This window comes from Canis lupus, chromosome 2, assembly GCF_003254725.2.
Source record: "Canis lupus dingo isolate Sandy chromosome 2, ASM325472v2, whole genome shotgun sequence".
NCBI classification, from domain to species: Eukaryota; Metazoa; Chordata; class Mammalia; order Carnivora; family Canidae; genus Canis; species Canis lupus.
The window spans coordinates 67911192-67924179 of NC_064244.1; the positions used below are offsets into that span (position 1 = coordinate 67911192).

Consider the following 12988-nt stretch of genomic DNA (forward strand, 5'->3'; position numbering starts at 1 on the left):
TGGGGCTCTGCCATGGCAGGATGGGTGATAGTCTGGGTTGGTGAGCTTCCCACCCCAAACTGTACTTGTGACTTCTCCCCAGGGCACCACGGATCCCCACTGTGCCAGCTGGGACTACTCCCGAGCGTGAGTTGGGCAGGGGCTCTATGTGGGGGAGGGTGTGGCCTTAGTGCTTATCGTCAGGTGGGCTGTCTCACCAGGCAGGTCAGAGGGTTCCTTGGTATTGTCCTTGGCCGGGGGATCAGGGGCACATCCTGGGGCTCTCAGCTGCCTGCCTCTTGTGTGGGGCCTTACCCTGGATGTCCCTTGTCCTTGGGCAGTGGCCAGCACTAGGGGTGGGGCCACAGAGTTGGGCTGGGTATGACTCCACCTCTCCCCTCACTCCAGAGATGCCAGCTCAGGGGACTGGGACACCGAGAGCTGCCAGACGCTGGAGACACAGGCAGCCCACACTCGCTGCCAGTGCCAGCACCTGTCTACCTTTGCTGTGCTGGCCCAGCCACCCAAGGACCTGGTGAGCGGGAGGGAAGTGCCTGGGTCGGGTGGGGGCGGGGTGGGGTGCTCCTGGGCTGCCAGTAGCCATCTGTGACCGTGTTGGCAGGGACCTGGGCGATCGGCATGTGAGTCTGAGCAGGTGCATTCGTGGGACGGCACACGGGAAGTCTGTGCCGCTGGGATGGTGCTCACAGGGATGACGTGTGCCCGGGGATGTGTGGTGGTGGGCGACCGTGTGCGGGTACACACACGTGCATGTCTGGCTGCGTAGAGTAAAGTGTGGGTGACCGAGCATGAACGCACATCTCCGTGTGTGACTGTGTCTGCCCTGTGCTCATGTGAATCCAACGGTGTGAGTGTGAGGAAGATAGAGGCGCCAGTCAGGCCTAGACAGGGGAGTGGGGAGGGGCAGGGCACCCCTGCAGCTGCCTGGCCCAGTGACCCGGTAAGTCCTGCTCATCATCCTCCCTAGACCCTGGAGCTGGCAGGCTCCCCCTCGGTCCCCCTCGTGATCGGCTGTGCCGTGTCGTGCATGGCGCTGCTCACCCTCCTCGCCATCTATGCGGCCTTCTGGAGGTAGGTGGGACGTGGGGCAGGCTGAGGTGGGAGGCGGCCAGCCAGCCCGCCTGCCTTGGGCGGGGCCGCTAGCTCCTGTGTCCCTGCCACTGCACCCTCTCAGGTTCATCAAATCCGAGCGCTCCATCATCTTGTTGAACTTCTGCTTGTCCATCCTGGCGTCCAACGTCCTGATCCTCGTGGGCCAGTCACGGGTGCTGAGCAAGGCAGGTGCAGGTCACGGGCACCAGGGTGAGAGTGGAGTGAAAGGGCTGAGGGCGGAGAGCGTTTGCAGGTGACAGCGCGTGTGTTTGCACGTACGTGCCCAGGTGGCGGCTGTTTGTATACACCCGAGCCCTGTGTTGGGGGAGGGTGTGTGTGGGAAGTAGGGTGTGTGAGCCGACATGAGGGCACGGGAGAGGGGTGTGTGTGTACTTGAGTGGTGAATGTGTGCTCTAGGGACACGTATGTGAGCTGAGCTTCTGTGCATGTGTCAGGTGGGTGGCATTTGTGGGGCCCGAGCGAGGCCTCTTGTGCCACCTGCCTGTGGATGACCTGGGCTGGCTGTCCCCTGTGAGCCCCCTCGGCCCTCTCTGCAGTGTCAGCGCTACAAGTGCCAGGCGTGGGGCCCGCCTGGCCGTGACGTGGCAGGTGCTCCTGTCTGTCCCCACCCCTGCCAGCCCCGTCTGCGCGTGGGTGGCCTGCCTGCCCGCCTCCCGGATGTCGAGTGCTGTGTGCATGTCACCGGGCCCGTGTCGTGCTGCGTGTGGGTGCAGAAAGGCGGGGGTGCCTGACAGGGCTCTGTGGGGGGCGGAGCTCGGGTGGGCGGCCACGGCAGCGCCCAGCAGCGGGTGTGGGAAGCCTGGCGCCTCCCACCCTGGTGGCTGCTCAGGGCCACTCCCTCCCTTTCCTCTCTCTGCAGGGTGTATGCACCATGACTGCCGCCTTCTTGCACTTCTTCTTCCTCTCCTCCTTTTGCTGGGTGCTCACTGAGGCCTGGCAGTCCTACCTGGCTGTCATCGGACGGATGCGTACCCGCCTTGTTCGCAAGCGCTTCCTCTGCCTGGGCTGGGGTGAGCAGGGCCCGTGATGGACTCTGGCACCGGGCCTTGGGGGCCGGGGCAGCAGGACGGGTTCAACTTTGGCCCTGGCCCCACTCTCTGGGCCCGGGGTCAGCTGCGCTGGGTCTGGGAGGATGAGAGGGCTTCGGGAACTGGCAGCCATCTCACTGTGGCCCCCTCGCTCCTCCAGGTCTGCCCGCCCTGGTGGTGGCCGTGTCTGTCGGCTTCACCCGCACCAAAGGATACGGTACATCCAGCTAGTACGTGGGCCTCCTGTGGCGGGCAGCGGGGGTTAGCGGACCTGTTGGGGCATCACACCGGGCATTGGGTCTTCTTAGGCTGCGGTCCTGGCCTGTGTCTGCCGTGCTTCGGACAAATTCTTCCCCGTCTCTGAGCCTCTGTTTCCTGGACTGTGAAGGGATGTACTGGGATTGGGGGGTAACCTCCAAGAACCACGGAGCTCAGGGATCAGCCTTGTTTGATACCTGTCAGGGCCAGATCTTTTTTAGAGGGGAAACCGAGGCTCACTGTAACCCAGCTGGGAGTGGGCCCTGAGAGGTGGCGTGCAAGGAGCGGGCCTCCTGGGTATCTGATGCCCCTTTTTCCCCTCCACTCCAGCTGCTGGCTCTCCCTGGAGGGTGGCCTGCTCTATGCTTTTGTGGGGCCCGCTGCTGTCATCGTCCTGGTACGTCCCCCTTCAGCATCTGGGGAGGGGTGTGGCCATAGGGGCTCTAATCTTCTCCCTGAACCCCATCTCCACTTGGGGGTCTCGCTGCCAGGAGGGCACCTGGTGATCCTGTCTCCCCCCACCCCACCCCCACTGGGCCCCAGGTGAACATGCTCATCGGAATCATCGTCTTTAACAAGCTCATGGCACGCGATGGCATCTCGGACAAGTCCAAGAAGCAGAGGGCCGGGTAAGGGGGCTGCGACGTGGCCTTGTGGGCAGTGGTGCAGGGAGGGTGGGCCGGGCCTCGTGGAGACTCAGGGTTTGCCCATGCGGCCGGGGCTTCCTGACCTTGGTGCATCAAGGGTGCAGGCAAGGTGGGCACCTGGAGTGCTCTGCTGCAGCCCCTCGCCCACCCTAACCCACCTCTTTCTCTCTCGTCTGCCCTCCCCCTCCCACCCCACTCGGGGCTCATGCTGCCCTGTCTCCTCCCGCTTCCCATGTGTCTCCCCCCTCCTTCTCCCGTGTCTTTGCCGCCCCCGAGGTCGGAGCGGTGCCCCTGGGCCAGCCTGCTCCTCCCCTGCTCAGCGTGCGGAGCGGTCCCCAGCCCCCTGCTCAGCTCAGCCTCGGCCAGGAACGCCATGTTAGTTGTGCCCCCCGGGGGGGTGGGGGTGGGGGCGGGCGGGGGCAAAAGAATGGGGGGCAGTGCCCGTGGTGGGGGGGAGGAGGGATATCAGCCCAGTGCCCTGGAAAGCTTGCCCTGTCAATCTGCCACACACTCTCAAGGGCTTGGCATTGATGTGGCAAAGGGCAGCGGGGAGTGAATGTCTGTGCCTCTTGGAAGATGCTGGGTTCCTGTGCCCACCCCTCGCTCCCACCCTGCCCCCACTCCCAGCTTATGTTTTAAGCTCCCAGGCACAGCTGCAGAGCCCTCCTTACACCCCCCAACCTACAGAGGCTTTTAGAATCTTAGGCCCTTAGAATTTTTGAGCTCATAGAACCTTAGAATGATAGAATCTTAGAATAAGACAATCAGAAGCTAAGAATGTTAGAATGAATGAATCATACTCTTATCATTTGTCATAGCATCTGAGATTTAGAATTTCAGAGGCATTGAATCTCACAATCGATTGGAGAACAGAAAATCTTAGAGATAGAGAGCTACTTCACCAAGATACCCCCTGGAAGCAGAGAATCCTAAAATCAGAGCCGTGTAAGAGTAGAATGAGTGAATGAGTGAATCCCCAGGGGCCTGGAGCCCAACCTCCCACCCAAGGCCAGAAATCCATTGGAGCCTCCCTGACCAGTGAGGGTCCAGCTTTATCTTGCACACCTTTGGGGTCAGGAAAGCTCGCTGCTTCTGGAAGCATCTGGCACCCTCTCTGGGAAGCTGTGCCTGGTAGAAAGCTCCCTCTCCCTCGGGCTGCTGTCTGCCTCTCTGACCCAGTCTCTCAGAACTAGCAGTTACAAGCCTGGGCTTTGGAGGTGGCCAAGCTGGGTTTGCATCCCAGCTCCGTCTCTCTCCCAGTTGGGCACACTCCAGTTTCCTCATCTGTAAATTGGGATAATAATCCCCATGCCTGTTTACTGGAGTTGTTTTGATCACAGCGTGAACTAATGTATGTAAATTGTTCAGTGTAGGGCCTGGCAGAGGATTGGTGGTTAATCAATGGTAGCTCTTATGACTGTGATTAGGCCTTTTCTGAGTCTTGGCTGCGCCCCCGGGGGCTGTGGAGACCACTGTGCCCGCCCCCCCCGCCAGGCTGAATAGCCCTGAACTTCTCTTCCTAGGACAGGTCCTTGGCCCCCTGCCCATCTCTCTGCCTTGTCCAGAGCTGTTCCCACCCCTGCCTGACTCTCCTACCGGGGTGTTCATTAAGGCAGAGTAGGCTGGGCGTGGCACCTGGCCCAGTAGGGCAAGCCTGCCCTGCTGTGCCCACGTGGGCCTTAGCTGGTGAGGGCAGGCTGGCTCTGGTGCCTGGATGCCAGAGCCTGTCTGCCTTTTCCCTTGGCCCTCCCTGGGGCCAAGGGAAGGTGGGGGATGTGTGGGTTTGGTCATGACCCTGGCTTTTCCCGCCAGCCCCAGCTATGCTCTTTCTGCCCTGGGCTCTGAGCGACCCCACCCCCACCCCACCCGAGCCTGGCACTGCCTCCTTGGGGACCAGAGGGGGAAGAGGCTCTGCTGCACTGGGCCCGACCCCATCCCCAAAGATGTGTGCTCTGATGCCCTCCGTGCCGTGCTCTCTGACTGTTGGATCTTTCCGTGTGTCGGCCTGTCTCATGCTCTCTCTCTCTGGGTCTGTTGTCTCTCCTCGTCCAGTCCCCTCCCTCCTCTCCTGGAATCTCTGGGGGTGCAGCCCAGGCCTGTGATTCCACGCAGATTGGGGCTGAAACTCACAGCATCTGCATCTGCCTCCCTCCCCAGCCTCCTCTCCCATGGGCTTCTTCCACCTTCTCTGTTTCTGTGCCCTGAGGCTGCCTCTGGCTCCGGCTCAGCCCCTCGCACCTCTCCCAGCCTCTGCTCTGGCCTCGCCGCTCTTTTCTGCTCTCTGTCTCTCTTCTCTGCCTCTCTGCCTTTGGCTCCTCGGCCTCTGTCTGCTTGGGGACATTGCTGAGGTCTTGGGGTTCAGGGCCCTGCCAGTCTGCAGCTTGAGGGCCTCAGGCCGAGCGCAGGCCTGGACTCAGCTACCCCTGTCCCCTGGTGTGTCACCCTGACGGGCCCTCTGCTGCCATCCTCAGGGCCTCGCTCTGGAGCTCCTGCGTGGTGCTGCCCCTGCTGGCGCTCACCTGGATGTCGGCCGTCCTGGCCATGACAGACCGGCGCTCCGTCCTCTTCCAGGCCCTCTTCGCTGTCTTCAACTCGGCGCAGGGCTTTGTCATCACTGCTGTGCACTGCTTCCTGCGCCGAGAGGTGGGGCTGGGCTGCTCCCGCCCCCTCCCATCCACCTCACCTGTGCAGATGGGGAGGAGCCAGGCCCCAACCAGGTCCCCAGCTGGGTGTGGAAGCTGGGGACCTGGGGCAGCCTTGTCCTAGGCCTTCGGGTCTCCTGGGGCTCCTTTTCCCCTTTGACCTTCCCCTACACAGGATGCGCTTCTCTCTTTCCACACCCACCCGGGTGCCTGGGGTGGGAGGCCCAGCCAGCTGTGGCCAGGGGCCCTGTGGTGGCCTCAGGCCCAGCAGGCACCCGCTGCCCCCAGGTCCAGGACGTGGTGAAGTGCCAGATGGGTGTATGCCGGGCCGATGAGAGTGAAGACTCCCCCGACTCATGTAAAAATGGGCAGCTGCAGATCCTGGTGAGTGAGGGGGCCTAGGAAGGGTATGGGTGGGTTGCTCCCTCCTCTTGCCACCAGTCCTCCTGCCCCAGGCTTATCTTCCCATCCATGGAGGGGATAAGAGTCAGGGAGGGGACAGAGATTAGGTTTGATTCAGGCCCAGTCACTGACAGCCTGCTGGTATTGGGCAAGTCTTTTCCACTTTCGGTTTTTCCACCTGTTGGGTGAGGTTGGAGAATACCATGTGGGGGCCTTGGTGGGCTCTGTTGGGCAGTATGCCAAGGGCAGCCCCTCTGGGTGGCTAGGGAGGGGCCTGAGTCCCTTCTCCCCACCCTGATACATTGATCCTCTCTCTGCCCATCTGCTCTGTCTCTCTCTGCCTATAGTCAGACTTTGAAAAAGATGTGGATCTGGCTTGTCAGACAGGTGAGTCTGTGGGAGACTGAGAATGGCCCCCAGGGGTGGGCAAAAAGGGAGCCCCTCCAGCCCCATCATGGGAGGCCCCGTTAACAGTCTGGTTGTGGGGTTTAGCTGTAGAGTCAGACAGCTCTAAGTTGGAGTCAAACTGAACACCACTTACTGTGTGACTTTGGGCCGATGGTTTACTTCTCTGAGCTTTAATGAATTAGGGGGGATCAGATGCCTTACTAGGGCATGGGTACTTGGCATACAGTGGCTGTCACATTGTTCTATCATTTTCATGCTTCTTACCAGAATCTCTTTCCAGTTCTGGCTCCTGGGGAGGAGCTGCTGGGGAGAGGGGAGGTACAAGGCTGTATTGACAGCCTGAGGGCTACGGGGGTCAGAGATCAGGACCTGCACCAGGAGCTGACCTGTAGGAGCTGGGCCTTGGCTTCATTCCTTGCCCTGCCTTGCTGTGGGTCTCTGGGCGGGTCTGACTCCACTTCTTCGTAATGCATCTGGTGTGTGAGAGAGTACCTATCACCTAGCCATCTCTCTAGGACTCAGTTTCTTCTCCTTGGACTCAGTCCAGGCTCAGGAGCTTGGTACCTACCCAGCCTGGGCAAGGGCATCAGGGACTCCTCCTCCCTAGGACTTACCTCTCTCCCACTCCTGCTCTCAGTTCTGTTCAAGGAGGTCAACACTTGCAACCCATCTACCATCACGGGCACACTGTCCCGCCTATCCCTGGACGAGGACGAGGAGCCCAAGTCCTGCCTCGTGGGTCCTGAGGGCGGCCTCAGCTTCTCACCGCTGCCTGGGAATATCCTGGTGCCCATGGCAGCCTCGCCAGGGCTGGGGGAGCCACCGCCCCCACAGGAGGCCAACCCTGTGTACATGTGTGGGGAAGGTGGCCTCCGGCAGCTGGACCTCACATGGCTGCGGCCCGAGCCGGGCTCTGAGGGGGACTACATGGTGCTGCCCCGGCGGACTCTGAGCCTGCAGCCTGGCAGTGGTGGCGGAGCTGGTGAAGATCCCCCAAGGGCCCGGCCTGAGGGCACCCCTCGGAGGGCTGCCAAGACACTGGCCCACCCGGAAGGCTACCCCAGCTTCCTGTCTGTGGAACACTCAGGCCTGGGGCTGGGCCCTGCCTATGGGTCTCTACAGAACCCCTATGGGATGACCTTCCAGCCACCACCACCGACGCCCAGTGCCCGCCAAGTATCTGAGCCAGGGGAACGCAGCCGGACCATGCCCCGCACTGTGCCAGGCTCTACCATGAAGCTGGGCTCCCTGGAGGTGAGGGGCTGTAGGGCATTGGTGGGGGGGAGGCCTGCCCCCATGTGCCTGAGACTATGTCTGAGTCACAGGCAGCAGCTGGGAAGGGACAGCCAGCTTGCCCCCAAAGGAGCCCCTTTGTACAAAGTGGCTGGGAGTGTGTACACTGTGCAGTTCTTCTTCCATTTGTGCTCCCGCAAATACAAGGGAACCTGGCTCCTCTGAACTCCTCAGCTGGACCTCGTGCACACTGAGGGCTCACTTTTTCGTGCATTCCCCCACTTGATTCACTGCCTCCTTTGCGGTGACTGGCTAGGACAGGTCTTCCTTTGAGGGGCCTGTGGTTTGGGCCAAGTGTGTTGTTAGAGAAGCCACACTGGGGGCCAGGAGCCTGGGTCTCTGAGTCTGGCAGGTCTGAGGTTGCTTCTGGGCGCTGACTGATCAGCGGTGAGATGCTGAGTGTAATCTCTCTGAGCCTCAGTCTCCTCGTTTATAAAGAGGGGAGCTCCTTTGTAGAATTGTTCCAGAACTAATTGAGTGTACAAAACATTTGTCTCTATATGAAGCAGGTAGAAAGTGCTAGGCAATTAGGAATTGATGCTGTTAACATCCCAGAAATCAGCCTCAGGCCCTTGCTCCTAGGCTTGTGGTCACTGACCCTCTCTTCTCAGGAGAACATGAGCCCCTTTGTCTCACTGCCTCTGTGTTTTCTGTGGTTGCCCCACCTTCCCTCTGGCCTCCTCAGGGAGTTACTGGGAACAAGCAGGTGACAGTGAGCTACTGTAGAACTCTAGAATGCTCTGGAACTCTGGGAGGTTCTGGAACTCTGGGAGGGATGATGGAGATGTGGATAAGGACAGGGGCAGGAGTCACAGCTCAGACACCGTTGGCTGCTCATGTTTGGCCTCAGACACCTCTCCCCATCCTCCGCACAAAGGAAATTAAGTTAGCAGCTAGAGATTTGCAAGTTTAGTTTCTCTCCCAAAAATGTTTCTTGAACATTTGGTGCCTGCTCCTGCTGCAGATGGCAAAGACAGGAAGGCATAACAAAGACAAAACGACAGCGGCACCAGGGAAGAGCGCGTTCGGCGTCACGGCAGGTTTTGTTCTGTGGACACCTGCCCAGGGTTGGGCCACGGAGGTGGGGCCAGTTTTGGGCTCTTTGTGTGGGAGGTAGCAATAAATGTGACGGTGTCTTGAGGGGTCAAGGATGACGTCCAGACTTCTGGTGCAGGCAACTGCAGTGGAGTGGAGGCGGAGGAGCCGGTTTGGGGCGGGGAATTCAGAGTTTTTTTAGTTGGGCACAGCTGTGTGTGTGGTGCTTGCGGGCCTTAGAGGACAGGAAGTGATGTCCTGCTGCCTCCAGAAAGAGAGATGTGGCCAGGACAGGGAGGGCACACACATGTGCGTGGTGACAGCCAAGAGAAAGTCTAGGGCAGAGCGTGGAGGGCCTAGTGCTGGGGAAGCCAGGGATGATGGAGAGGAGACAGGTGGGGGCTGGGAGGACCACGAGAGGCTGATGTCATGGAGGCTGGGGGTGATGACCATGTCTGCTGGACCTGGGCTTTAGGAGATCTTGGATGGTGGTCTTAGCATCACCCCTGGACCTCAGTTTCCCCCACATAACTCGGGACAGCTGACCTTGGTCTCATGAGCGCTTTTGGTTCCAACATTAAAAGACTCTAAGGGCTCCTCCTTGAACAGAACTGGTTTGTCAGCAAAGCAGGGTCAAAGGAAGGACTGGAGACCCAAGTCCTTGTGTTTGCAGGGCAAGTGGAGGGTTCCAAGGAGAGGGGAGCCTGTGGCTGGCAGAAGGTGGACAAGATAGGGTGGAGGGGTAGAGTCCAGGGAGCAGAGGAAGGAGTGTCTGCTCTGTGGTCCCATGTGGGAATCTGTGTCTCCCACACTCCTGGCTTAGGTTGCATGTCCATGGTTTGTGTGTGTGTGTGTGTGTGTGTGTGTGTGTGTGTGTGTGTGTGTATACTCCCTGTGTGTGTCTGCCTACGGTGTTGGGTATGTGTGAGCATTACAGGAGTGGCCGAGTGTGGGCCTGGGGCCGGAGCCAAAGCCCTTCGGCCGGGTTCTGCATCAGCTCCTCATCCCCCAGGCCTCTGCCCTTAAAGCTTCCTGGCTCCCAGGCCCGGGCTGGTGGGGAGGTGCGAGGGCAGATGTTGGGTGCCAGGGTTCCTGTCTCTGAAGTCCCTGCATGTGGTAAAAAACTTCTCCACTGTTTCTTTGGTGCTCCCTCTCAGCGAAAGAAGTTACGATATTCAGACCTGGACTTTGAGGTAAGTGGTGTGTGTGTGTGTGTGTGTGTGTGTGTGTGTGTGTGTGTGTGTTGAGAGGCATCTGTCTGGTGTCTGTCTCTGGAGGATCCACTCCTAAAATTAGCCAGAGTCCCTAGGACCACGAGCCTGTGGTTTCTGTGGGGTCTTCCCACCATCTCCCCAACCCGAGCCCAAGCCCAGAGCTCTGAAGCAGAGGCAGAGCCAGGCCTTGTCCTAGAGGCAGAGAGATGTGGGGTGCCAGGATGCTAAGTGCGGGGGGCAGTGGGGGAGCACCTCCTCTGACCCCCTGTGGCTCCCAGAAGGTGATGCACACCCGGAAGCGGCACTCAGAACTCTACCACGAGCTCAACCAGAAATTCCACACTTTCGACCGCTACCGCAGCCAGTCTACAGCCAAGGTGAGGGCACCTCCCGAGGTTTCCCTGCCCAAAGCTCAGGGCCCCACCTACTACAGGGCCCCCCAGGGTCGGACCCTAACCCATGGCCCCCATTGCAGAGGGAGAAGCGGTGGAGTGTGTCCTCGGGTGGGACAGCCGAACGGAACATGTCTAGCGTAAGTGCCCCCCAGGCTGGATCCGGGTCAGGTGGGCTCTGAGGGGCTTATCCCCTGCCAACCCTCCTCCCCTGCCTGGGCAACCTCGGCCCGCCTCACCAAGGGACTACCCATGGCATAAAGTGGCAGTTCTGGGGCTGCCTGTGAATGGGGAGCATTGCCCGGGGCTCTGGCAGGAGGAGAGTGGGCACACGGAAGACTTGACCCTGGGGGCCTTTCAGAGCACAGGGCTCAGGAACCCAACTCTGGAGCTAGGGAGATCTCAGGCGCCTGGTTACTGGGTCACCTTGGGCTTCTCTGGCCCTCTCTGGGGCTCCTCAGTTTGTCCTGTACGATGAGTGAGAGGGTATTGGCCCCTCTCCATGGGTCCTTCCCACTGCTTCCCACAGGAGAAGCCCAGCCCTGGGGAGCATCCTGGCTTGTCCCAGCAGCGGAGACATCAGAGCTGGAGCACCTTCAAGTCTATGACATTGGGCTCGCTGCCCCCCAAGCCCCGAGAACGGCTGGCCCTGCACCGAGCAGCAGCCTGGGAGCCCACAGAACCACCTGATGGTGACTTCCAGACAGAGGTGTGAGTGCCACACCGGACTGCCCACTGCGTATAAATATATATATCTCTCTATTTTCACACTCCACTTTGGAACCACCCAGGAGCCGGCGCCCCCTCCCCTCTCCCGAGGGCTGGGCAGGGAGGTGCAGTGGACTCAGCCGGGCTGGGGGAGCCAGACACGGCATGGCCTGGGGGACCAGGGCCCTTCCCCTTTTCTCGGAGGCCCCCCCATCTTCACCCCAGCTGTCTGTCCCTGTCCTGGGCTGGGGAGGGGGGAGGGAAACTTTGTCGGGAATAAACTTCACTCTGTGGATTTGGCCGCTGAGCTGTTTGCTTCCCCCAGATTAAAGGTCCAGCCCAGGGTCCCCGACTTTGTTCCCCTGTCTCCTTGGTTCACCTCACTTGGTCTCTTGAAACTGTATAATGGGGTCAGGCCCACCTTGACTGGGCTCTGACTCTGTCTTTGCCCCTGACTCCCGGGGTGACCTTGGACACATCCTGTCTCCCTGTGGGGCCTGGGTAGGGGAAGCAGATTGGGAACATGGGATGGGATCCCTTGCAGCTGGCCTTCCCCCTTGGCCCTGATGGTCATGACTGCTATTCACTGGGACTCAGAAGCCAGACTGCCTGGGCTGGAGCCAAGACGGAGCTTAGTGACCTTGGTTTCTGTGAAATAGGGACTGTAATAATAGTATGGATCTCATAGGGTTGTTAAGAGGACGAGACATGTTAATATGCGCAAAGTGCTCAGTGAGGCCTGGCATGGAAGACACTTCGAAAGGCTTAGCTATTATCACTTGGCACTTGGTCTCATGCTGTGCTCTGTGCTAGGAGCTTTGCACACACAGCCTCTGATCCCTCAGAATAACCTTGCTGGAAGTTTTGGGTTTGTGGATGGGAAAACGAGACCAGAAATGGAAAGTGACTTGCTCAAGGCCACTGTCACAGTCAGAGCTGGGATTTCAAGCCCAGGCTTGGTGGACAGTGGAGCCCGCCCCCCCCACCCTTCATCAGCCACCCTCCTCACGGGACAGGAAGCTTGAGCTCAGCTCCCTGGGACCTGACCTTCATGGCTGCAGGAGAGTGGCAGGGTACTGGGGGGTGTGGAGCCTCAGAGTCCAGGGCTCAGGGTGGTGTGGTGTGGAGGGGCTAGAGGGCCAGGGTGGGAGACTCCTTGCCGGGGTGTCTTTTTCACATGCCCAAGTGGAGGACCCTTGCTCAGTTCCTGGGCACCCAGGAAGAGGGGATAGAGGATGAGAACCTGAAATGTCTTGCAGGGTGTGCAGTAATGCTTCTGTGGTTGGGTGCCACTGCCGGCCTAGTCATTCAGCAGCACCGGCACCCCTGAGCCACTCCCAGGACTCAGTCTCCGGGGATGGCTAACACATCAGAGGGGGAGGGGTTAGGTGCCTGGTTGAGGTGGAAGGGGAAAGGGACTGGCTGCTGGGGCAGGGCTCACAGCTGACAGCCCCCTGGGGGAGCTGGAGGAGTGGTGGCCCTGGAGATACAGGCTCCCTCAGTCTTCTCTGCATCCTGCCTGCTGTGGGCCTCGTCAGAGGAGCAGGAGCAGAGTCCTCAGACCCGTGCCCCTAGGTCCTGGGCTTTCCCAGAATCCTTGTGCTCCTGTGAACCTTCTAGGCCTCCCTCCCCTCGGGCAGCTCAGGCATGTACTGTGCTCAGTGCTGTCTCAGGCATGACCTCATTTGAGTCTTCAAGGTAAGTACTGTGACTCCCCCATTTGACAGATGGGGGGAAATCAGGGCTTACAGAGGGGACATGACTTTTCCAGACTCCCACACCTCGTAAGTGACTATATACTGGGGCTGAATCTTGCTACCAGCCAACCTGGGTGAAAGAGAACTTTGT

General features: G+C 59.8%; 1 protein-coding gene across 19 annotated transcripts in view; it reads left to right on the forward strand.

The window, feature by feature from the left end:
- Positions 1–11435, forward strand: part of ADGRB2 (adhesion G protein-coupled receptor B2) — a 35838-nt gene extending 24403 nt beyond the window's left edge. For 5 of the 19 annotated variants that reach the window (XM_049105049.1, XM_049105086.1, XM_049105085.1 and 2 more), the window contains 17 exons: positions 83–126; positions 388–514; positions 968–1071; positions 1175–1277; positions 1973–2123; positions 2302–2371; positions 2730–2796; positions 2943–3028; positions 3323–3421; positions 5518–5689; positions 5977–6072; positions 6438–6477; positions 7136–7752; positions 9984–10019; positions 10319–10417; positions 10516–10572; positions 10962–11435. In XM_049105049.1, the coding sequence (XP_048961006.1) occupies positions 83–126; positions 388–514; positions 968–1071; positions 1175–1277; positions 1973–2123; positions 2302–2371; positions 2730–2796; positions 2943–3028; positions 3323–3421; positions 5518–5689; positions 5977–6072; positions 6438–6477; positions 7136–7752; positions 9984–10019; positions 10319–10417; positions 10516–10572; positions 10962–11147 (2154 nt within the window). In that variant the 3' untranslated portion in view covers positions 11148–11435. Of the gene's footprint in view, positions 1–82; positions 127–387; positions 515–967; positions 1072–1174; positions 1278–1972; positions 2124–2301; positions 2372–2729; positions 2797–2942; positions 3029–3322; positions 3422–5517; positions 5690–5976; positions 6073–6437; positions 6478–7135; positions 7753–9983; positions 10020–10318; positions 10418–10515; positions 10573–10961 lie in introns of those variants that run through there. The other 14 variants (XM_049105080.1, XM_049105089.1, XM_049105101.1 and 11 more) reach the window with 10 other exon arrangements.
- The last annotated feature ends 1553 nt before the right edge of the window (positions 11436–12988 follow it).